General features: G+C 40.8%; 2 protein-coding genes across 4 annotated transcripts in view; both read right to left on the reverse strand.

Moving 5' to 3' along the window:
- On the reverse strand, window positions 1-5,909 carry sdhc (succinate dehydrogenase complex, subunit C, integral membrane protein). Of its 2 annotated transcripts, none has more exons than XM_088311295.1 (6): window positions 5,831-5,909; window positions 4,458-4,520; window positions 4,277-4,378; window positions 3,666-3,727; window positions 2,367-2,530; window positions 1-202 (listed from the first exon to the last, which is right to left on the reverse strand). In XM_088311295.1, exons 1-6 carry the CDS (start codon window positions 5,845-5,847, stop codon window positions 95-97), a joined length of 516 nt encoding a protein of 171 aa, XP_088167421.1. In that variant the 5' UTR covers window positions 5,848-5,909; the 3' UTR covers window positions 1-94. The 2 variants fall into 2 exon arrangements, with proteins under 2 accessions (XP_088167421.1, XP_088167422.1); XM_088311296.1 differs by lacking the exon at window positions 5,831-5,909 and adding an exon at window positions 5,385-5,797.
- A 708-nt stretch (window positions 5,910-6,617) lies between these two features.
- The window catches only part of atp1a2a (ATPase Na+/K+ transporting subunit alpha 2a), a 37,793-nt gene continuing 19,602 nt past the window's right edge, over window positions 6,618-24,808 (reverse strand). For both annotated transcript variants that reach the window (XM_088311044.1, XM_088311043.1), the window contains 11 exons: window positions 24,191-24,366; window positions 23,260-23,396; window positions 22,437-22,587; window positions 21,260-21,428; window positions 19,469-19,623; window positions 13,619-13,742; window positions 10,788-10,933; window positions 10,579-10,709; window positions 10,054-10,155; window positions 9,845-9,936; window positions 6,618-6,930 (listed from right to left, as the gene is read on the reverse strand). In XM_088311044.1, the coding sequence (XP_088167170.1) occupies window positions 6,902-6,930; window positions 9,845-9,936; window positions 10,054-10,155; window positions 10,579-10,709; window positions 10,788-10,933; window positions 13,619-13,742; window positions 19,469-19,623; window positions 21,260-21,428; window positions 22,437-22,587; window positions 23,260-23,396; window positions 24,191-24,366 (1,412 nt within the window). In that variant the 3' untranslated portion in view covers window positions 6,618-6,901. The remainder of the gene's footprint in view (window positions 6,931-9,844; window positions 9,937-10,053; window positions 10,156-10,578; window positions 10,710-10,787; window positions 10,934-13,618; window positions 13,743-19,468; window positions 19,624-21,259; window positions 21,429-22,436; window positions 22,588-23,259; window positions 23,397-24,190; window positions 24,367-24,808) is intronic.

A 24,808-nucleotide genomic window follows, 5' to 3' on the forward strand; every position in this document is an offset into this window, starting at 1 on the left:
TATACATAGTATTCTTTATTTTTTTTGCAAGACTTCAGAACATATACACAAGAGCGAAATTCCCCACAATGCACTTGGCCTGGGCGGAGTGAGCTCAGAGAAGCGTGGCAGTGGCGATGGCAGTGATGATGGACAGGCCAATCACAGTGTAGCCGCTGCGGTACACCTCGGGAATTTTGAAGCCTTTGCCGAGATCCCACCACTTACATTTTTTTTTTTGTGGAGGGGGTGATAGGGAAAAGAGGAAGAGTGACAGTGGGGGGGTGGAGAGAAAAAAAAAAGAAGAGAAGAGATGAGCATGGAAATAACAACAACAACAGAACAGAAGCTAGAGTCCAACAAACAAGTTCTGGAAAATAAAACGTGTGCACTTGAAATCACATTTTGCTTTTTCTTTGTCTTTTTTTTTTCCACCTGGACACCGCCACACAGTGCATGTCAAGAGAAGAAGTTGAAAAGAGAAGAAAGATAGGAAGTGAAATTAAGCGTTTTAATTTTTTTTCCCCCCCGATTAACAACTTGTAGGGAGGGCTCCTCAACAACCAGCTGGAATAGTGCCCACGTTGGAAAAGTTTGACCCGAGGTGGGTGATCCAAAGCGACAAATGTCAGCCATGAAGTTTGACGGCTCATTTTATGACGTTAAATTTTTGGGTCACAAAGACTCATTTATTTTCGCAGAAATTGCAAAGAATTATTATTTCTGTGGAAGTTGATGAAAGTTAGGAAAAAAGAAGTCATGAAAATCCCATCATATTTTTTTGACAATTTCATTTTAATTGTTGGGGAATTTTTCATTTTTACACTTTTTAAATGAGAATTAGAAATTAACTTATTGAGAACATTTCTGATTGCATTTTAAGGCCGTGCAGTACTTATCGTTCCGGTCTTAGGCATTATTTCAAAATAAATAAATGAATAAAAATCGAACATACTTGTTTATGCCACCTTCAATTCACGCCTTTGTCGCAAGGCCTTTTCTTTCTTTTTGGGCCAAAATATTGCCTGTTAATGGTTTTCAAGACAACTATTTGTTCTATTTTTCCATAATCTCCTATAAAGTAAAATTGTTTGAAAACTGCAAACAAATCGACCAGATTTTGTTTGAACTCCGAAATAGAATGATTAAAATATGGAATATGACAAATATAGAATACACGTGAAAAATACTGGCTTGCACATACTGAAGTACTCACAGGAAAGAGAGACACACACAAAAGATAATAAAACTGCCTGGTTAAAAAAAACCAAAAAAAAACCCTGCAAATTAGGAATATCCCCAATTCGCACCAATGCGGATGCTTTTATTGAAATGAGGCTTTATCCGCCTTGTATGAGCACTCTGCAGTGTTGGTAAATGGCGGAGCATTTTAGCAGTAATTTCAGAAAAACACTCGGAGCCCCATTCAAGCTTTGGGTGCGTCAGAAGAGCACGAGCGCAATTTATCAAAGTGTCTGCCTTTTTCTTTATTCAAGAGATATCCGCGAGTGTATGGAAAAATAACACAGCTCGGCGAAGCATGTTTACTGTTTATGTAGCCAAATATGATAAGCTTATTTACCGAGAGCGTCAATCAAAACTGAGCTTTTTTTTCTTTTTTTTTTTTGCTTTGGTTATGCATCTCATTGGGATTGTAGCTAATGAAGTCAACTCGAGTGGAGTGGTCAGCAACCATTTGGTGTCGGGCAGCACAAAGAGGTTAAAAAATTATGAATGAAAAAAAATAATAAATGCTACGGAGCCCTTCTAACATTTTAGGTTTTTATGATGTGCAAAAATGTGAACAATATTAATCTATAATACTTGAGTGAATATTTTTTTTCAACGATAGAAACAGTGGTTGCACAAGTCTACACACCCTCTCATAACTTCAGAGTGAGCCAATCACATTCAAACTTGTGTTCTGTGAGTCAGCATTCAAGTGGCACATTATAAGGAAAAAATAATTCCAGTCGGCTTTTGCTTCCACTTTTTCTTTTCTTTCAAGTAGAAGCCTGAAGGTTATTTGCCAACACTGGCTTTTAGAAGGAAAAGTACATAATTACCCAATTCCAGCAGAAAAAAAACAACAACTTTTTTTTCCCTTTTAAAAGCTGTTTGTGACTTTGTCAGGATGAAAAATTGGTAAAATTTCAGAGAATAAATTTAAATGAACCCAGTTTAGAATAAGTCTGTAATTAAACATAGCAACGATTTGTCGAATCACTTGACATTTGCGATTCATTTCAATGTTTTAAAAATACGCCAAAATTTCGCAGATTTTGTCATTCTGCCAAGATGGAGCGTTGTGTGTAAAATATTCAAGGGAATAAATCAACTGAATCCATTTTGAAAACTGACTGCATGTGTTGCACAATGTTTCTTACCAAATGGCGGATTCCGTTGAAGGTGTGGTAGGACACGGGGAAGGCGATGCCCACCTTGGCCAGGCCGATGAGGAAAGGGCCGACGGAGAGCGAGTGGATGAGATCCAGGTAGTGCGGGTAACTGCCGGGCAGCAGCAGAGCGGCCACGGCGAAGGCGGAAATGGCTGTGAGGACGAATTATACAGACGCTTTATTGATCTCAATACGATCAAGTGGCATATAAACAAGTTGTGAAGGAGGAAAATGAGCCGCAAATCAATACACGTCACGCTGCGACATTCTGCTTCGCGACATCCATGCAGGAAAAAAATATTTCAAATGGCTTTTTCTCTTTTTTTGTTCGATGGAGGCGTGTTACAAATTTAAAGTTGGTGGAAAGAGATACTTCTTTTTAGATTAGTCCTATTAAAAAATAAATACAATAAAAGATCATGCTTATATCTTTTGGGAGGACAGAGGTGAGATTAAAGTTTTTTTAAGAAAAAATTCTGATTACAAGATTATATATGCATGAGGGGGAAAAAAATGTTTAAATTATCTATGAATTTATTATCAGATTATATTTTTACGTAGTATTATTTTTGTGTATCATAAGATCTAAGAGTACCCCATATGGATGAAATTAAAGTAAGAGTCGAATGAGGAAAAAGTCATCACTTGACGGTCTGACGTCTTTTTTCTAGAAAAATAAGGCTAAGGCAAATTAGGCATAATTAAGGCTTCTTTGCAAACATTTGCGACCAGGAAGGTACCCTGATATAAAATAAATAAATAAGTCAACATTCGCTACCCTGGCAAATCTTTGCCGATCAATGGGAAATGGCCTTTGTTACAAAAATATGTCCCACAATGATTAGCTGCGAGTGTGACGTTGACAATGTGGACTAAGCTGATGTCTTCAGATGCTTTCGTCAAAGAGTGTTTTGTGTGCGTTTGCGCTTTGACGGCCAGCCGAGCGCTCGCAGAGTGAATTTGTCTCTCCATTGGCAGATGCGCTTGGTGACCTTTTTAAGAATCCATCAGCATGCAAATCAAAAGGAATCCAGCTCGGGCAGAGATCAACACTGCTGCTGCCACTGATGCGCGACGCCACGCCGTTTCAGTCGGTGACTTCGTTTTCGCATGCAAACATGTCCAAGATGTTTTATTTTGACCACATTTGCAGCGGCGATCAATAGCTGAGACAGCTGTGAGACGCTTAATGGGTTTACTTTTTTTTTGTTAGGTCAATTCAAAAATTGTTTTGACATCATTTAAGCAAGGACACAAGAGCAGAATGCAACAAATAAGATGCGCTACCTCCACTGAGGCCAACTCCGGTTCCTCTGTGTGTGATGGACATCATCATGGGGACGGACCATCTGGAACAAAAAAAAAGAAAAATAAATAAATCATTAATAACACCTTAGCACAAAGCTAATCTACCAGTTAGATAGTAGCACTTTAAAAACACTGTTTGTTCAAAAACAAAAGAAAATACCATGAATTGAATATTAGTGGCCATTAGAAGGGGTGGAAAAGCGAATATCAATTCCTATTTTTTGCCCTCAGAGCAGAATGAATCTTCTAACACTGTTGTCTGCATTATATATCAAATCTAAATTCTTAGTTGCATTTCTAGCAAGTCCAATTTTCTAGGACGAAAGTCATTTTTTCGAGGAACAGCTAGAAAAGTAATTCATTTACAAAAGCTAATGTCATTTTAGAGCAGTCATTAAATAAATAAAAATGACAACAGTTAACAGATAAACCTATAAATGAAATAAAGACACAGAATTACAAAATTCAACTGAATATACACATTCGCCATAAAATAATTCAACACTGACAATGCTATAAATTATGTTATGTTAATGCAAACTCATTATTTACGGGAAAAATCTTGACGCTGCATCGTGCATACTACATACTTGTAAACGGTGATGTGAGGCGACATGGGTCGGTTCAATCTGGTATTTTTGGCCCAAAACTTGTTCATCTCCTCTTTGGCGGTGGTTCCCATTGGAGCAGCACTGAAACCAGAATAGACATTTAAGACATTCCTGCAAATTATTGGACAACACGCATTAATTTGCTTAAGAGCGGACGTACTGCCTGACGTAGAGGACACTGCACTGCGGCCTGGAGACACACAACCCCCGACGTGCCAACGTCCTACAAACAAGACACAAGTGTTACAACACTGTCAGTGGCTCGCTTGGAACAAAAATGGCCGACTTCCTGTCTCTTTGGCATCTTGAGGCTTTTGGTGGGGGCACTTATGATAGACATGGCTATTCAGTTTCATGTTGACAGGCGAAACTGGCCTTGAGAACAGAAGGACGCCAGGAAACGGGCAACATAAGCCTAAAATGTCTGCTTTTAACCAGAATGGGGGATTACTGTCTCTTTTTGGGCATGGCTTCTTCAGACCTTTTCCGTCGGTCTAACAATACTAGCTTTCATTTATAATGTACATTTGGAGACAAACCTCAAAGCGCACAATCCAGGCAACACTCAGCAGAATAGCAACATGATAGAGGCGATGCTCCACAAGGAGCTATACTAGGTCTACAATGTTTATTTTAAATGTTTCAATTACTTGTTACGTGTAAGAGACGTTAACCGGTGGGGTATAGCAAGGCTTTACTAACATCAATGTTTCATGTGAAGTGTTCTGTTTTATCATTGTTATTTTGTGCTTTATAAAGACAGGTGTAGTGGAAAATCAAACAACAGATAAAAGGAACAATTGCTTCCTTCCTTAAATCCTTCTTGTCATACATCCTTGCTTTCTAAGTCTTAACAGACTCCCTTGGTTATTCATGCAGCTCTGTCCCCTTCCATCCACCATTCCTTTGGGTACAATTCTGGTATCCTTCCCACCCATCCAAGATAATCTTTTCCTTTCATAACACCGTCCATATATTGTTTCCTTCCTACTTTCCAGCCATATTTTTCCTCCTTCCCTACGTCCTTGTTTACATCCTTCATCCTCGTCTTCCATGCTTCATTCCTTTCAGGACGACGCACTCTTACCTCTGAGCGACGGCCGTGTTTATTAAAGTAAAGGTGAATGATGTCAAAGTGGCCGTTGGCAGGCGAGGCTAGCTCGGTGTGTGTTCACTCAAGGACGAATTACTCCGAAATAAACAATGATGTGACGTTTAAACAAACAATAAACTCAATTAGCAACAAAGGGCCGCATAAAACACCCAAACCATTTAGACAAAAACCTTGTCTGTACTTCTAGAAGTTACAATCCGCACTTTGGTCAAGCGCTAACGTCGTTAGCGTTAGCAAGCTGGCTAACCATTTGTCGCGGTAATTTTTCCCATGTAAAATACGTCAAACGCGTTAGAAGGTTTCTACCCCAATAAAACGACACTGTGCTGATAATACGTCTCTTCGTCATTTGAATGCCGTTAGAAAACCACAATAAATCTCTCCCGAGCCAGACAATTGTGAAATGCAAATATACTGACCTTAGTACGAGCGCCATGTTTGAGGTACAGTGGGCGGAAATTACGTAGTTGTGTAGGAAGTGACGTGTGATTGTTGTGATTGTCGTTGTTGCGTGCGACTGGTGAAACGTTTTTAGGCGCTTTTTTAGCAGAAAAAACGGGAACATAATAATAATAATAATAATAAGAATGTAATTTATCCCCTTTGTTCTAAAACAAAGTTAAAAACATAAAGTACAAGTTATAGTGTTACACAGCAGATACATTAAATTTTCGTTTAATGATATTTTATATTTATGATAATAATAATGGTATTAACATATATTATTTTAATGTTAAATGACATGAATACAAAATACAACAAAAAAAGCAAGATTACAAAAGAATGCCTCTGAAAATACTTAATTCACACAGGATCAAAATAAATTTTCTCTTCAGTGTGGTCCAAAAGTGTTCTACATTCCACTCTTTTCATTTGTTGTCCCCAACCCACTGAAGTAGAAAAATCAAAGGAAAGAAGGAATAAAACAATGATATTGGAAAGGACGAAATGATGTTGGAAGGGACGATAATGTAGGTCAGGAAGAATTGAAGGAAAACAAGGAAGGAAGAATGCTGAGATAGAGGAAAGGAGTCAGGAAGGGTGGAAGGCAGAATAGAGGGTTGAAGATTTATATATATAAATCATTTTGCTTGAAAAATATATTCAACAATCCTTTTCTCAAGAACTTATTTCTCCATTTCATAAAGCCCACTGAATAAAACAATGCATATTCATACTTAAATACTTCATAAAGAATGAACCAGATTATGTGTAATTTCTTTTATTTGGCCACCAGTTCCCAGCCAAACAAACCACAATACATTGCTGCATCCTCATGTATGTGTCACTGTGAATTCCCTTTTTATTTTCCCACAAACATCAAAAGCGTATATTCAGCTGCAAACATTAGCATCTGATCATTTCAGGCTAAACATATTTGTCATCTGATCCTTGCAAATATTGCTACAGACAGACAAACACACTCTCACTCACTCACTCACACACGCTCACACACACTCTTTGGCTTTGACGCTGACGTCTCGTGAATGTTAATAATACGTCTCCTGCTCCACCCAGCCTGCAAGACAAGAAACAGAGGCGGCGGCAGGGCCGTCAAAACAAAAGCAGAAAGAAAAAAGAAAAAAAAGCCTTCATATCCTTTTTGGTATTCACTGACGGCGCTTTTTGTTTCTGCAAATGAATCGGCTCGTAACTCTCCAGACGCGCCGACCAGCCGGCTGTGACACGCGCATTAACACAGAAGATTAACTGTCACCATCAATTGTTATTGTGACCCGTGCCGTCATCAGCCCGGCAAATTTTGATCCATTGTCGACCGTCTTCGTAACTCTTCATCGGGCGCCGCGTAATTTCCTCTCTCGTTATTTTGCTCCTCGTGCTGTTGACAAGCGTAATCTGTTTCCTGCGGCGGGGCTGGATTAGTATGTAAACACGACCGGCAGGCAAGCGTCGGTCAAGTCATTGTAGGATTTTCTTCTTTTTTTTTTTTTCTCTTTTCTCCCCGCAATAACAATCAGATGACATCGAAGCCGCTAGCGGAGATCAACGCGTGGTTTGGTTCGCTTTGTGGAGCTGAGATAACCGAAATTTTGCGCCTTATGGCGAGCTATTTAACTCAAAAGCACCCAATAATCTTAAAATGGCCGCTGTGCACCAAAATGGCAGACTTCCTATCTTGTCGCACATGCTTTCTTGAGACTTTTTTGCAGAGCTGGGCACTTGACCCTTCCTTGCCGGTCAGTCCCCTGCCGTCCGGCCGCAACCTGGGTACCGACCTTGACCCTCCGGCCTTATTCATAAAAATTGTCGCCCCCTGACCTCGTTCTGCCAACTGTAGGTTGAGATGAACTTTTGGGCCAATTAGTGGGCCGGTCTAAGATCCACCTCCGGCCTTGCATAGACGAGTCACCCCTCCGGGACCGACTGCCCAGCTCGTTTTTTTTTTGTTTTTTTTGTCTACCAAATTCCAGGTAGGCAAGGGAAATGCCACCAAAAGCATCACCCATCTGTCAAATTTGTACAGAATTGGAAAAAAAAATCTCCAGTAGTCCTTGATGGAGCCTTGGATTCTGAAATATCGGTCGGTGTCAAAATGGCAGAATTCCAGTGTCTTTTTAAGCATGGCTTCTTGCAACTTTTTTGGGCTTCTGCTGATGGCTAATATGCCTTCCAAATTTTAATTAGCTGATGGAAAATGGCTCTGGGGGCTGAATTTAGAGGTAAAAATAAATAAAAAAATAAAAGAGCTCATTTTGGATGTCAATTTTCACCAGTAGTAAACACACTGTCAAAGTTTCCTCAGCATGGTTGGAGCTAGCTAACGACATGGGCCTTCCGGGGATTATCTTGTAATTTTACAAAACAATTTTGAACCCCCCCGCCCCCCGAAGTTGTAACTTTGCTTTAAAACAGCTTAGATCAGTTTTGAATCGGGCGCAGTTAACGACGACTCCAAAGGGTCTCGTAAATGATTATTAGTGACACGGGAAACAAGCTATTTTTATATTTACGGTGTGAAAAGCGCTTGTCAGCCACGGCATCAGCTGGCTCGTCCGTTCAGTCTTTTTACTTTTATCGCGATGCAAATTGTGTTATTTGCATTTTTTCCGCTTGCAACTTGGATAGCCGGCATTTTCACTTTGTATTGATATTGCCTCGAATATTGTCACTCGAGAGTTATTATGAAGCTCGTGTTTTATTCATGAGGACACCCTCGGCCGGCCCAACGCCAGCAACGAACGTGTCTGAGTGCTGAATAATCCTCCCAGCATGCAACACCGCGGCTGCCGCAGCATTTGAATTGATTACCGTTTGTCTCGCGCTTTTGATTCCAGACAAATCGACACAGGACGTGTGAGCTTGAGAATTTCAACTTGATAAACACGCACAAATTAACGCCATGTAGGAACCCTGTGGAGATGTACTTTGGTGTTCTGTGCCGAGTTAAACTCCGCCACCATGCTCGCCGCCAAAGAATGACGAAAACTCAAGGCGTTCGCAATTTAGCGTCTCCAATCTTTCCAGTATACGTAACGCCAATTAAGTTGCAATCAGATGAAAGAAAGTAACGTGTTTGTAGAGGACACCCGCCAATAGCCAAACTGAGCCTCTCAATTCTGAAATTGCGACCAAAACGGCAGACTTGAGGGTTTCTTTATGGCAAATTTCATTGTCATCCTCCACCTAATTCAGCAATTAGACAAAATCTCGGACTTTTGCCTTTGACTGAACCCTCGAAATGGACAAAAATGTGCTGTGACATTTGAGGCCTGGCTTCTTGTGATTTATTTATTTATTATTATTTTTTGTGGGTTTAGTCACGATAACTGCTGCTTGAAACTTTTTTTGTGGGTCTACTCATGATAGACATTGCTGTTAAATTTCAGGTTCTCAAGTCAAACGTTTTTTTTTTAAATATTATAGAAGGAATTGGACAAAATCTATAAGAGGACTTTATTCTCGCTAAACTACTCATGATAGACATTGCTCGAAAATAAGACAAGGATCCCATGAAATGACCCAAAAATGACTGCTTCAAACCAAAATGTCAGTTTTCGGGCTTGCATTCATCAGACTGTGTGCCGACTCCTGATAAGACATCCCTAGCAAATTTCACGTCGCTATGTGAAGCTGGCTTCGGGGGCTGAATTAAAAAAAAAAAAAAAAAAAAAAAAAAAAAATTAAAAAAAAAAATCAAACAAACAAAAACGAAGCAATTTCAAGAGGGCTTTCTGATTGCTTGCTAATATCTCTTGATACGCCAGTATGTTTATTTGCCGAGATGATTCTGATCAAAATCACAAGGGTGACTCGGGACAAGAGACGCTGTGAAGTCGCTCTCGCAGGAAAATTGCCACTCGCGGCTCTCGACACGCGAGTCCAAAGCAATTTACTCTTCCGCCGGTTTATGAACAAGACAAAGAGGTCGGGAAAGCGTTTAATCTCGCTCTCTCGCTAATAACAGCACTTACCTCCGGGGTTCCTCCGCAGAATTAATTTACGAATTTCGTCGTAGACGAAGATCAGAAGACTGTATGGGAAGGCGCAGAACCACCAGCCGGTCCTGGCGAAAGAGGATAACGAGCAAGATGGCTTCGTTTAAAGTCAACAATGACGGGATAATGGAGGTTAAAGGCAAAATCTCGGCTAGGGTGGATCTATGTTCAAACGGGGAGCCTACCTGAGCGGGTACATGCGCAGGGCAACGTCCATTCCGGGGCAGTAAGAGAGAAACGCGGCCAGGGCCGTCTCAATGAAAAGGCCAAAGATCAGGATCCGGTTCCTGTGAACGGATAATCACAAAATAACATCAGTGAATCCATTCTATTCTAACAAGACTGTCGGTATACGCCAAGGATTTAACTTTGCTAAAAAACTACGACCGCCATTTGAATTTTTTTAAAGTCATGACCACCTGTGCAACATCCCGACGGTGTTAGTGAAACTTCCTGTTCTCCTTAACACATTCACTGCCATTGACGGATAAAGACGTCAAAAACCTTTTTTTTTTTTTTTTACTCTGCTGGTAGTGAATGAGTTAAAATGGCTGCTTCAAAATAAAATGGCCAACTTCCTGTTCAATTCCGAGATACTTTTTTTTTTTGTTTGTTTTTTTGGAATTTCCCGTTAAGACAAATGTTTTCACGCAATTTCATCTTGAAACTGCCTAAATGAACTTCTATCTTAGCATGACCTTTGAACTCACTTCATGCCCTGTTGGAAGAGAGAGTTCCTCCTGGTCTTGCAGATGATGAGGTCGGCCCACTGCACCACCACAATGCTGGTGAAGAAGGCCGTGTGGCATGTGAACTCCACAATCTTCCTCTGCTCGTACGTCTGCAGAAGGTCCGACGGCAGCGTTAATGCCGTTGCATACTGTTCGTGTATGTTTGTGTGGATGCGAGGAGTCCTCACCCACTGCTGCCCATAAGTGTCCTCCAGGTCATTGACCATGCGGTCGTCCCAGTCGACGCGGATGCCGATAAGCGTCTTTGGCAGGAAGCCATTCTCGGCCAAGATGACCAAGTAGGTGAAAAAGCCGGCCAGAGCTTGAATCATTCCTGATGATGCACAAACAGACCTAATCGGAGTTGTTTGTTTCCATAGTAAAATGTACAAAATAATCGGACAAAAAGTGTTTTAATTTTACAAAGAAAATATTTTAAAAAGAAATGTAATTATAAAATATAAATGTATTAGTATTTATTTCAATGCCAATTTTTGGGGAATTTTAAAATAATTTTTAGTTCATGGCACTGTTTCATTTGGCATCAGATTTATATTTTTTTCCATACCATTTCGTTCATTCAGTTGATGTATTCACTAATAATATATTATTTAAAAATAATGCTAAACAAATTTCAAACATGTATTCCACATAATTATCTTTTTTTTTTGTAATATTTTGTGTTTGGCAATGTAGTTGTCCACAACAACATCCAAAGTGAGAATTTTTGTCCATTTTAAACCAGAATTTTAGTGTTGTTGTTTTTTTTTATTTGTTTTTTTTGTAGGTGCAGCCAATGAAGTGAGCCAATCCTCGCCTCGTCAGTCTCATTAAAGTGTGCAATGATGCATTTTCATGTCATCATTTGGCAGATGCTCTTAACCAAAGTGATTTGAGGGGGAAACCGCCGGCGCTTTAGCAGGCGCCAGCATCAGCCAGCGAGAGAGTGAGCACAAAATACAAATTCGCCTCATTTAAAAAAAAAAAGCAGATTTCTGCAGGCGTCGCACTGAAGAAAAAAGGGGGAATAATTGAAATGAACAGAATGCAATCAACTGATTCCACTCAACCCATTTAGAACCTTAGAATCCAAAATGTTGTCACTTGTCGGCAGTGTGACCGGACGGGATGTGTGCCGTATTTCCCGGAGCTACGTATACGACATTGTTGTTCAAAGTATCCAGTTGTACACGCTTGCTAATTTCGTCATATCTTTGAATCCATTGCTCATCATCCACATCATCTGTTATCGTTTCTTCTTGTCGCTCTCATTCACAATTGTGTCGTATTCACGGAGTCATCACATACAACATTGCTGACTCTTCTTCTACCCCTCAAGGCATTTTTTTTTCAATTCTTTCCCATTGGGCATGTGTGAGTGACTATTGTAATGAATAATCACAAGTGATCGTAGGACGGCCGGAGGCGACCGCAAAAAGCCAATAACCGCTTTTAATTTCAAGCCAGGTTAACGTGACAGACATGTTTTTTTAAGAGCCTCCTGGAGAGTCCACTCCTGGCGGGCCCGTTATTAATCTTCCATGTTTTTACGTCTGCAGACTTTAACGGCGCTCGAAGAGGCGACGGAATATCGTTGGGCGGAATCGTTTGCCTGGCGTCACTCGACGTTGGCGGCAAGCCGTTCGCCGTCCAGTGGCGCCCTGTCATCTTTTGACCCATTTAAAGAAGCCTGTGAAATGTTGCCAGCCTTTGATTTTGTTGCTCATCCGGCGCCATCGACCGTATATCAAGCCAGAGGAGAGATAAAAGGCAGCCGTGCAGAGGAAAGGAGGCTGGAGCCGGCCGGGGTACACGTGAGCAAGACGAAGTGGGATACGCTCACATTGGCCACGCTCAATTTGCGGTAAATGTCAACAGAGAAGATCGTCCAAGTTTGTTTGTTAAGAATTTTATCGAAGGTGTGGCATTGATCCATCTTCACGTTGACGTAGGGAGACGGAGTTTTCCCACATATCTTGGAGCTTCTCTCTTTTTTTTTTAAACATTTTATGTTACAGCCAAATGCCTAAGTAGGATTGGAAAAATAGCAATTGTGATTTTTTTTCCCCCTCAATATTGAGATTGCAATTTAATATGCTCAAGGTACAAGGTTCTGATGAATTTTTAACAACCAAAGCAATAAATGAATCAGTATTAATTTAAAAAAATATTTATTATACATAAATGTTTGGATTGTTTTGGGTCAGACTTGGGCTAAAATAAAAATAAATGAACCGTGAATTAATATGAGATTATGTATTTAAATTGGAATTGTTAACTTAGTAAATACTTTTAACTTGCAGTCTTTTAAGCATTTTGTGCAACAAGGTCACCAAATTCCACCAAGCAAGTGTGTTGGAAACACAAGTCACTAAGTCCTAAATCAGATTTCGGCAAGAAAGCAAACAAATGTGCGACTTTATCACATCAACTAGAAATCAAACCGTGGCATGTAAACATAAGACCCGAACGCATCTCGACACTACGTAATAAATAAATACATAAAACTTTTTTATCTAGAAAATAAAGCTTACCGACAAACTGAAATGAGGAAAGAGTTTTGTTTTGTTTTTCTAGCTGTTGCGACTTGAAAATTCCATTCTACGACATTACGAAGCTGTTTTAAATTCCATAAATTATTCAAACCTACTCCATTTTTTTGTACGGCAAATAAATCTTCATGTCTTTTCGATTACGATGTTGGCACGCAAAGCTTTACAGTTTCTTGCAGCTAGCTGCTAGCTTACTCGCCGGCTAGCTGCCACATGCCATTAAATGAAATCTTCATTTGGAGTTTTCGTGAGAAAAAAAATGTTAACGTGGATATTCTGTAACTTTTCTTGTTAATTTGAGTTGAAGCCTTTTCACACTGCACTTAGCAATGTGCCATTGACGAAGCTTTTGACTGTGAATGTGTGCTACAAGGCCTCGAGGACAGAACGCTGTGTTGAAAACGTACAAAGCAGCGCTGTAGTTAATGCGGCTACGTTCTCGATTGGCAGCCGCCACTCATACGCACCGATCTGCCCGTAGGCCATGCTGATGAGTCGCTCGTTGACCAGCTTGTCCGTTTTGGGGTTCCTGGGCTGCCGTTTCATAATGTCGCTCTCCGCCGTCTCGTAGGCCAATGAGATGGCAGGAACCTGGAGGGGGAAAAAGCGGGGGGAGAATTTAGCACTCTTTGGGAATTATTTATTTAATTTCATCAAGACTTGTGCATATGTTTCTGTCATTAATAGTATTCAATAATTGGTTCATCAGTTTATTTTGAGTGATACAATTAAACATTTATTTAAACAAATATATGTGCTGTGCATTTAATTTGATGAAATAATTGGTTATTTATTAAATTGTAAATATTGAAATAAAAGAGTACAAAAAATAATTTACTGTGCATTTGACATTTTTTTGTATTAATTTTATGTAATAATTGGCTAATTTAGTGTGACTAAAACAAACAATACTAAAATGTGTTCATACAGATTAACAAAGTTTTTTTAAATTAATGAGCTAATTATTAAAATAAATAAAAGTAAATTAAACAATTTGACATGTGCATTCACTTTTTAATGAATTACAGCAAATGTAAAAAAAAATGCATTTGGCATTTTCACAAATATTTCCATAAATAACTCGATCATTATTTCATTGTAAATAACAAAAAGAAAAAGACAGTGAAATAATTTCAGACGTATTTAATATTTTAACATGAACTATAATTCAATTATAGAAAATACAACTATTATTGACTATATATTTATTTCTTTTACCTCATTTATGAAAAATGTTTCCATTTAAAAAACTAAAAATGAAACAAAATCTATTTTCCCATTGTCACTTCATTTGACTTACACATCTAAAGTGTGAGAAAGGCGCATGTAATAAAAGATATGAGCTGCCGTCAGCGTGCAATATGTTCGACGGCACGCAGGAAATCTCGGCGCCTTAAGGTGGATTTTAAGTCGTCACAAAAGGGCGGGCGACAAATCCACTTTGATGACGACTGGCGCCACCTCGACCTCCATGCTGAAAATGTTCACTTACGCCAGATTTTTTTTCTCTCTACACTTCATTCCGTAGTGGAATGGATATGATGAAAAGAATTTGACGAGGCAACAAAAATGTTGATTTTAACAGCAAAATAACATAAATATCACCAGTGTAACAATTTTACATTTGACAAACTAAAAACTATTTGCACGCTATTTAGTAGTAGTAGTATTGAGTAGTGTGTGCATGTGCATTATGTGTTTTTGTCCTAAAAAGTACATTTACTATTCAACTGTTCTTGTTCAAAAAAATTGTGCTTTGAGGGCTGAAAATCAGCACTCAAGATTATTAAGTATTTCAAGACCCCCCCCCCCCCCCCCCCCCAAAAAAAAAAAAAAATAAATACAAACTTGGCTGCGTGATCATTCCACAGCAGATTATGCACCTTTTTTTTCTTTTCTTAAATTGGAGTGCAGGCCACATTACTCACGTTGATGCCGGTGGAAGCTAAAAATAACATCGGAAGGTGTTGCTTGTCACCAACGACGGCCCGTCGCAGTCCCACTGAGTGTAACAGAAAGATGTTGACAAACTGCTAACAAGCTGGCACATCTGCCAAGTTGTTCTTTTTTTTTTTTTTTTCCAGATGATATGTTCTCACGCATGCGGAGGAACAACCGCCAACGTCGGAATCCAAACAGGAGGAAATGTCAGCGTTTCAAGCGCCATCATGCCAGACAAACACTGCTTGTGCTTTTCTGCTTCTTTCACAGCAAAACCTCCCATACACGTTTCAACGGACATATTGGAATTTCTAAAGTTGGAATGCCACCAATATTTACGGAGGTAAATGCGCCTTTGAAATTTTGCAAAATATCGGCGTTATCATACCAGACATATTACAAAATAATGAGTTTTGGCTCATTTTCATTGACTTTTTTTTTTTCTGAGAGGCTTGCGTGCCATTCTTTTCATGATGCAACCAAAATTCCAAAACACAAGATAATTTAATTAATTAATTTCAATAACTAATTTGAAAAAATATTGCTGCCAAAATTTTGAGTACCACAAATTCCAACACTCAACTTTGGTTCAATGCCTTTAGGCGTTTATTAAACAGCTTTTCAGATAGTTTAGTTTTTTTTTTTTTTTAAATCTCCCGACAACGGACTTTTGAATTGTTTAAAATTCTAACCAAAAGCACAGTGAGCTCCCTGGCTCGGCAGCATCTCTTATTCAAGATTTATTTATTTGTCAGGTGCATGGTGGAAAAAGCAAAACAAAACAGCAGCACTGAATAAAATTCTTATTTTGTTTGTCTCACTATCCAAGCCAAAATAATCCAGTTGGAAATCAATCCTTCTTTGGAAAAAAACAAAAACAAAAAAAAAAAAAGCCAAGGCCGACGTGCGTCAGAATTCCGACTATCGACCCTGATCATCAGCTCATCCCTAACAAAGACCAAAGGAACGTCACGTTAAACACGTTCACGCCACCCCGTTCTGAGGATCCTCTCTCGACTCATATCGGTGGTGTTTATTCCCTGAACATTAAAAAAAAAAAAACTCAAGCACCATCTGTTCACCAAAAATAACATTCGCTACATGAATACGGTCACACACACTCACTCGTTTATAGATTTTAATTACGCCCATGAGTTATTGTGAAAATAGAAATCGAAGTTATTATAGTTTTTCTTATCATTGGATGACATCATTTATAAAAAAAAAAATAAAAAAATAAAAAATGGTGAAAGTCAATGCTGGTTGGCTGAGCTTTCTCTCTCTCACGCGGGTTCACCTGCCTCAAAGTGAAGGGGTGGCATCCCAAAACACCCCCACCCGCATGTCCTTATCCGATAAGACGCCGCTTGCCAAATAGAACTTGTTCGCCTCGCTTCTTGTAATTCGTGGACGATCTTCAGCGCCTGCAACTCTTCAAAGCCGACGTCCAGCTGTTTCACACCGCCAGCGCTTCTCACCGACACGCTGACGTCTTACTTTGAAGGCAAGCTGGGTTTTTTTTTTTTTTGTTTTTTTTTTTACATGTTCTTGTTTTCTTTTGAATGCAAAACACAATTTAGCTGCTTTTCAAACTTCATTCCTGTAACGACGGGACTTTGATCTGGAGACGGACGAACAAATATTGATCAACAAGAACAAAACGTCCTGCTGCGGGAAACCAATAAGGTCACCTTTGAAAGCTACCATTTGATTGCATGACAGTTGAATGACTTCAAAGTTATGAGTTAAGATACAATAATGCCGCCTCCGAAATATAATAACAGGATGGCTCAAAGAAGGGATGGACAAAAAAAAAAACATGGCATTTAGGGATGGAACGGCCATTTTGGGGAAGGACGACGATTATTTTATCTTATTTTTTTAAAGGACGGATTAAGCAAGGACTGAAGTAGGATTTTGTCTGTCTCTGTATTCAGCCCAACCTGGGTCAAGCACCGCGTGTATACAACTAAAATATTCGCAGTCGGAGCAGAATGAAATCTGTAGTGGTCCTTTAATTGAGATAAAACTCAAAAACACGGAAGCGATACGAGCAGATTTGTGAAGAAGCACTTGAGAGGCAAAATAAGCGCGCTTTTCTTACATCTAGGCGGGATTCCTGTAATGCACTTCATTTTGGAGTCAGCCAATCCTCCCTCAAGCATTTCCAGTTGCTCCAAAATGCTGCTGCTCGCCTCCTAACTGGAGCTCATCGGAGGGAGCAAATAGCGAACCGAGGAAGATGGTTTGAGAAACAAATTATCGCACACATTGTGGTGTCCAGTGGGATGATTCCCTGTTGTCCTTCCACATCATTGATATCACATTGCAAAAAAATGTTAAACAATCTCGAGTCTGGCTTCTTTCCCTTGTCTCTCCGTCAATTACCAAAGCTTGCACATGAACAAATCCCAGACATCTGAAATCTATTAAGGTGAAGGACAAATTTCATTCAGCGCACTTATCAGTCGTTCCCCCCTCAAGCTAAAATAAGCGACTTGTCAATGTCACACTCCAAACATCGCTGTCCAATTAACTAGTCTGAACAACCACGCAGGTTTTTAAGTGGTAAATCTAGCGTGGCAGGGCAGTTACAAGGGATCCAGCAGGCCTTCACTGAAGCAACGCTAACTGTTCTCTCATTGCACTGATTGGAATATGAGCACCCTGAAGGTAAAAATAAAAAAATAGAACAAACGCTGCCTGTCAGCAGGACAGATTAGCGGCGAGCGCTCCACCGGCCTCCATTCGCGACAACTTGAACAAAGCGAGCGCTTGACAATCGGCGTTCACATTTAAAACATTTCACTCTCCCTCCATTGTGCTTCCCATGTCAGCGTCGGAAGGAACGGTCGGCACGCCACTTGTCTGCAGGCCGTAAGCCGTCACCGGCAAAGAAAAGAGACACGGGAAGGAGTGAGTCACAAAGACTTCACTGGCATTCATTAGTTTACATTTGATTCCGTTCTCAGAGACGTCAAACTCGTCCATACTACAAAAGAAACGTTTCATGAGTGACAAACGGATTGTAGATGAATACGCTAAGTTGTCTTTTGGCGGTATGTGAGGATTGCAGATTCAATTCACAAAGTCAGCATGAATTACTTTGAGTGGAAACTGTGCCATCTGTCTTTTCGGTGACTGATGATTGTTCGTTTAGCGGGTGGCTGTTTTTAATTTGTCTTCTAATGAATTTAATCACCTTCGGTTGGGCCTCAACAACAACGTTTTTGCAAGTGCGCTTAACCTAGTGAAAAAAAAATAATTTTAGGGGTTCAGAAGACCAAAATTCTGAACACTGAAAAAAATGGTGTGTTTAATGTACAAAATTTTGATTCCTCAAGTTGCTGCACAAAATAAAATCATCTCCAGATACATTTTTAAGTAGCTGTATAGTTTTTTATTTTTTTTTACCAGGATCCAGATGATTGTACTTCATTAAAACCATATGACGAAATAAAATCGAGTAAATTTGACAAGAACTTTTTTCAGCGTAGCGTCTCCTTGAACATTTTCAAAAAAGTCCAATGACAGGACGCACACAATAAAATAAGAAATCAAGGACACGCGCTCAAACCCCCAACACACAAATTCCAATTTGGCCGTCAGAAAGTCGCTAGCGCGCCACGTCGTAAAGTCGGAGCCATTGTTGCGGCATATTCGGCCGATTCAACATGTAGAATCAGGTCGGGCGTCGGGTTCAATGATCAATGTTATTCAACCTCACTGTAAAAAGCATTGACTACTGCCCCCGATGGAATGGAGGGGTACTACATGCGCAGAAGGTCAGGCGGCGAGTGCCTCCGACATTTTCCGGTGTCAACTTCAAGGCCCATGTGGGAGACGTGGGATTGTCGTGTGGAACGCAGTCTGACATTTTTGGTTGAAAGTAGCTATTTTGCACTCGTGGAAAGCTCAGACAACTTAGCCCAGGTCACATCTTTTTCTGATCAACAAGAAATTGGGCAGACACGTGTTCTATAAGAGAACATAAAAAAAATAAAAATAGGGTCTCAGGGACACGAGCTCGGCATTGAACAGCAAGTTGGCCATTTTGTTCCCAAGTATCTCATTTGGGCAAATTCCAGGACTCGTATTAAGTATGCAGATGCTTGGTTTGAATTATTTTACATGATTTTTGGAATGTCTTAACATTTTGTTCTTCTTTCTGCCATGTTTTTCATGTTTTATGTAAAGCACTTTAAATTGTCAGGAACATGAAATGTGCTATCCCAAAAATATTTGCTTCGCCTGTGTCATTGCCTGTTGGCAGGGCACGGCGTCTACGTTTGATGTTGTTTTCAAGGGGCTCTAAGGACCTGTTGTCCGCTACTTGCACGTTTCATTCGTATTCTGACGACGTTGCCGCCACTCACCATGTCCGTTCCCAAGTCGATGCAGAGGATGGTGACCGTTCCCAGCGGAAGCGGAACGCTGGCGATGATGAAGAGCAGAAAGGGCGAGATCTCGGGGATGTTGCTGGTCAGCGTGTACGCGATGGACTTCTTCAGGTTGTCAAAGATGAGGCGCCCTGCAGCGATAAAGACATCAGCGTGGGATAACAACCCTCGTAATAAAGTCGGGATTCTCTTTTCTTTCCCGGTGTTAGAAGCAAATTGAAAATGCACCGCGTCTGCCTCCAGAGTGAGTGACTTTATTAGCCGGGGCCGCCGCCACTTTAGATTAAACGCTAGTCTCCTGTGGAAAGTCTCAGCCCCCCCCCCCCCCTTCTCCTTTCAAAGCTCTTTATATTGTTGTTTGCATAAAGTCCCCTCTGTGTGCGAGGCTGATCATAAATATGCAAGCTCCGTGCTCATGCAAGACATCCCCGTGCCATCTGGGATTTTTTTTTAATTTTATATCCTGCAGAAGCGTTTTGCTATTGTGACTTTAGGAAAACCTCAGCGTGTCAGCTCACTCCGTCGGTGCGTTTTCAAGCGCAATTTTAAAAGCTAGAACTGCAACATTGGCAACCCACACAAAATTTGATGTTGATTGGTGAAACCGGAGTCAAAGGCTACACCCACGTCCTACCGAGTAAGCTGAAATGCTTTGCAATTTCGCATCGCCCATCTGTCGAGTGCAGGGGTCAAACTTTTTGAAACCGAGAGCTGCGTTTTAGCTGCTGATTAATACGAAGGGGCCAAGGACCAGTTTGATACACACTTGTGAAAAAACTTTGCTCAAATTACCATGAATTAGATCTTATGAATAATTAATGATCTATGTGAAGACGCGGATCTGCGACTTCTCACAGTAATTACCAACAATGATTTGATAGATAAATATCAATATGCAACACAAGATCACATTCCTAGGAAATCCCAATGCCCCATCACTGGTGAGCTATTTTTAGAACAGGCGACCCGCAGGCTTCCCATGTGGTGACGCCATGGTTGATTATATTTGTTTGACAATTAGACGAGATCGCCCAAATCCAAAAATGGCTGCTTGGAAACAAATTACTTTCTGTTCAATTTTGGGGCAAGGGACAGTGAGACTTTTTTGTGTGTCCTGTTATGATGTCCACCAAATTCTCTAATGATTGGCAAACTCGTGTCGTGGCAATTTTTTTTTTCCGTGTGTACGACAGCGTGCAAAATGAATGCTCCAAACCAAAACGGCCAACTTCCTGTCTTATGCACGGGTTCTTGAGATTTTTTCCCATACATCCTGTTCTGATATACCTCACCACCAAATTTTGTATTCATTGAAGAAACTAGTGAAGGTGCTTTATTTTGTCAAAATATTCAAGAGGTGCGCCGGTGCGCGATACGTCTTCCTCATACAAAAATGGCTGACTTCATGTTTAGTTTTATGCATTGGTTCTTGAGAGATTTTCATGCATTCTTTTACGATAAACCTGCCTGCCCATTTCTGTGCTGATTGAACAAACTCATGTCAGGGGCAAATTTTTTCTTTTTTATCATTTTTTAAATTTCCAAAGTGTGCGACTGAATGCAAAATAACTTGCTTCAAACCAAAATGGCTGACATCCTGTCAAATGTTATAAATGGGCAACTGAGACTTTTTCCACGCTTCCTGTCATGCTCGAGCTGAGCAGCAAATTTGATGTTGGGCTGTGAAACATATTCATTTTTTTTGAATGAAATAATGTCATCAACCTTCTCCCCTGAGTCATTTCCCTGTCCTTGCCGATCACTCACCCTCCTCCACGCCGGTAACGATGGATGCAAAGTTGTCGTCCAGCAGGATCATGTCGGCCGCCTGCTTGGACACGTCTGAGCCGGCGAGCCCCATGGCGACGCCGATGTCGGCCTTCTTCAGGGCTGGCGAGTCGTTGACGCCGTCACCCGTCACGGCCACGATGGCCCCCTGAGCGCCCCCAGATGGAGGGGAAGCGTCAAGAAGAGTGAGATAAGTGGCATGATTTAAGCCTCCGCACTTTCCTCTTAATAAAGTCGTTTCGGGAGAGTCTCGGGGGAGATTAAATGAGGAATGGAATTGAGTCGTAATCATTCAGTGGGCACAGTGAGAGCAAGTCCGGTGGAGAATTGGAGCTTGACCTCAAGTGTGCCTGCGAACAGACGCTACGGGCATAGATTAAAATATCACACGCACACAATTATATTCCACAATCTATTCATTACTGCCGATACACACAAATGCACACACTCTCACAATAAGATGACGAGGACCAGAAAAATAGGCATACACGCACACACCAAAACACCTGCTTTCATTCTCAATGTCCAGTTTAGACATTCAAGTGTTTTCAAAACAAACACTCACGCACACTTGCATTCAACACACAAAATCGCACACTTACATTCACTGGACACATTGGTATGCAGCCACAAGCTTTCCAGAGACGACAGTGTTCATGCTCCTTAACACACACTCACGCACAGTCCAGTCCGACACGAATATCTTACACAACTTTCATACAAAAATGCAGACACACAAACACGAAAATAAAAAACACCTTATAAGGACACATGACACAAGAACACTAACACACACACACACACACAAACAGCAACTCCATAAGAAGAAGTGCACTTACACATAAGTAGCCAACCATTTGGGTTGGGCCCTGACACAATGAACGGTCCCAACAAGTACAAATGGACAGGAATACTTGCACACAGATACATGCGCTTACACACATGTTGGGACCTGAAGCAAAAAGGATAAATAAGTATATATGATCAAGAAACACAGACACAAATACACAAAGATACACACACCATGCACACAGGCGTACACTGGCCAGTCCTAACGGAGATATTGTGTTGTCCGCGGTAGCCCCTGACCCAGAAGAACACAAAACGCACAATGTCACATGGATATTTATATACTCACACACTCCCACTTGCCCACCTGTCTCTGGCATCCCTCCACGATGATGAGCTTCTGCTGCGGCGAAGTGCGAGCAAACACTATCTCAGTGTGGTTCCTCAGCAGGTCGTCCAGGTACTCGTCGCTCATGTGCTTCAGGTCCGAACCGTGGATCACGCAGGCCTTGGCGTCCCTGCGGGGAAAATAAAGCAGAGCGTCACACGAGTAAAGCGAGGCAAGTTTATTTTGTGGGGGTTACTGTTATTAAATGCAAGGAAAATCCGTTGTCCTTGACAGGAATACAGAAATTAAAAAAATCATTAAAACAAGATTGAATGAATAAAAGCCCCAACAAAATCACATAGGTGGGTGGTAAGGAGTAACATTTTTTGCAGCAGATGTACTTGTCAGGGTAGTTTAAAAATAAATAAATAAATAAATTGTGCCGTTTCACCACGCGTGGAAACACAAAAATGTTATTTAAAGGGAAAGTGAGGTAAATTTTTTTCCTTACAATAATATTCCCATTTACCCTCGTGGGAAATGTCAAATGAATGTCTGTCATCATTGTTTGAAGCATTACTTAGGTTTTTTAATTGTTTTCATGGGCGTCAATTATACAGTTTTGCCATTCCTCAACTAGTCACTTTCATTTCAATTTGGTGTTGATTTATTTACAAAGTCAGAAGTTAATCCCGACTATTTGAGTACTGTAGTTTTTTTTCCACTTGTTTTGAAAATAAATATATTAATTTTTTTTTTTTTTATAAATCAACTAAACTACGACTCGTGAAAAACTCAAGATGCACAAAATGTAGCCATGGCGGCCCCACAAAAATAAATAAATAAATAAATAAATAAGTACCTGGGGTTGACTTGGCCTAGCGGGATGTTGAGGCGCTTTGCGATGTCCTCCACCGTCTCGTTGCCCTCGGAGATGATGCCCACCCCCTTGGCGATGGCCTTGGCCGTGATTGGGTGGTCGCCGGTGACCATGATGACCTGCGCGCACATCATCGTCACGACATCATTCAACTCGACGCCATCTCGTACAAGTAATGCAACACGATGCCTTCAGGGCCCATCGCTCAGCTGAATAGACAGGAATGAAGCTCAAAGCGCCACAAGTGCTTTGCTGAAAAATGACAGTGAAGTATGGCCGAAGCTGCGCTGTGAACAAACGAGAGGCTGCTGCAGCAGCGACGGGGATAATATATGTCGTTTGGTTGTGAACATTTCAAATTTTGGGGTGAGTAGTGAGTGGAATTAAATATTCATCTTTTGATCTGAAACCCAAATGTCTTTGCCGTTGCGATGTTTTGTATAACTAGTGGAAGGCAGTGTATTGCAATTTTTGGAAGCAGGCATGAGTGTAGTCTGCTTCATCCAGAAGTAGTCGTTGATACAGATAAGTCATCACGTGCCGTCAGTCACGATAGCGCGCCCAAATGCACAAATGCACGGTGCCGGAGCAGAACGCCCGCAGAGGAAAACCTGGTGACACGCTTCACTTTCATTTTCACCGACATCACAGAAAGCCCTCAACCTGGGAGAAAAATCTACAACGCTTGAGCTTTAAATGCAACATGTGTCATCCGCCCACGTGTTTATTTGCATTCCGCACACTAGGCCACCAAAGTAATGAAACGAACGCATCTATATGTATATTTTATGTTTATATATGATAGGTGTGGAGTCCCCGAGGAGCCTTTCAAGAGTTGATCACACTTCGCATCAGTATTTAAATGACGCCGCGGGAAACGGCTTTCCTCCCGACGCAAGACAAAAACAATTACCTTGATGCCAGCCGAGCGGCATTTACCCACGGCGTCGGGCACAGCGGCGCGCGGCGGATCAATCATGGAGATGAGGCCCAGGAAGCAGAGCTGCTCGGTAGGGAAGTTCACGTCGTCACAGTCGAAGGCGAAGCCTTGGGGGAACTGAGACGCCGGCAGGTTCAGGTGACAGAAGCCTGTGACACACACACACACACACACACATACATAAAGAAACAAAGAAAAAAAAATCACTTTTACCACGAGTAGTATTTTCAGTAAGCCGAAGAAGTGCTGCTTCTACTTTTTAAACCAAGGACCAATGAAAAAAAAAACAAACATGCAATTACTCGTTTTGTCAGTGCAGTTGTCTAAAACGGCGACCGATCGCCACCAAAATTCAAATATTCATGCGTAGCCCCCGAGTGGCCTTGGTGAAAAAAAAAAGTATGTCCCGCTCATGGTTTTGATTGAAATGGCAATATGAAACGAAACAGACTAGATGCCAGAAAGTGTACGTAAGCTGCTAGATGATCACTTTTAAAAAAATTAATTTTTGAACTTAAAAAAAAAAGTCATGCAATTGTATGTATAAAAGTTAAATACAACTGAACTGTACTATCCCAGTGATTCTTTCTT

This window comes from Idiotropiscis lumnitzeri, chromosome 12 (genome assembly GCF_059441095.1).
Source record: "Idiotropiscis lumnitzeri isolate Australia: NSW breed Sydney's pygmy pipehorse chromosome 12, RoL_Ilum_1.0, whole genome shotgun sequence".
Classification (NCBI taxonomy): domain Eukaryota; kingdom Metazoa; phylum Chordata; class Actinopteri; order Syngnathiformes; family Syngnathidae; genus Idiotropiscis; species Idiotropiscis lumnitzeri.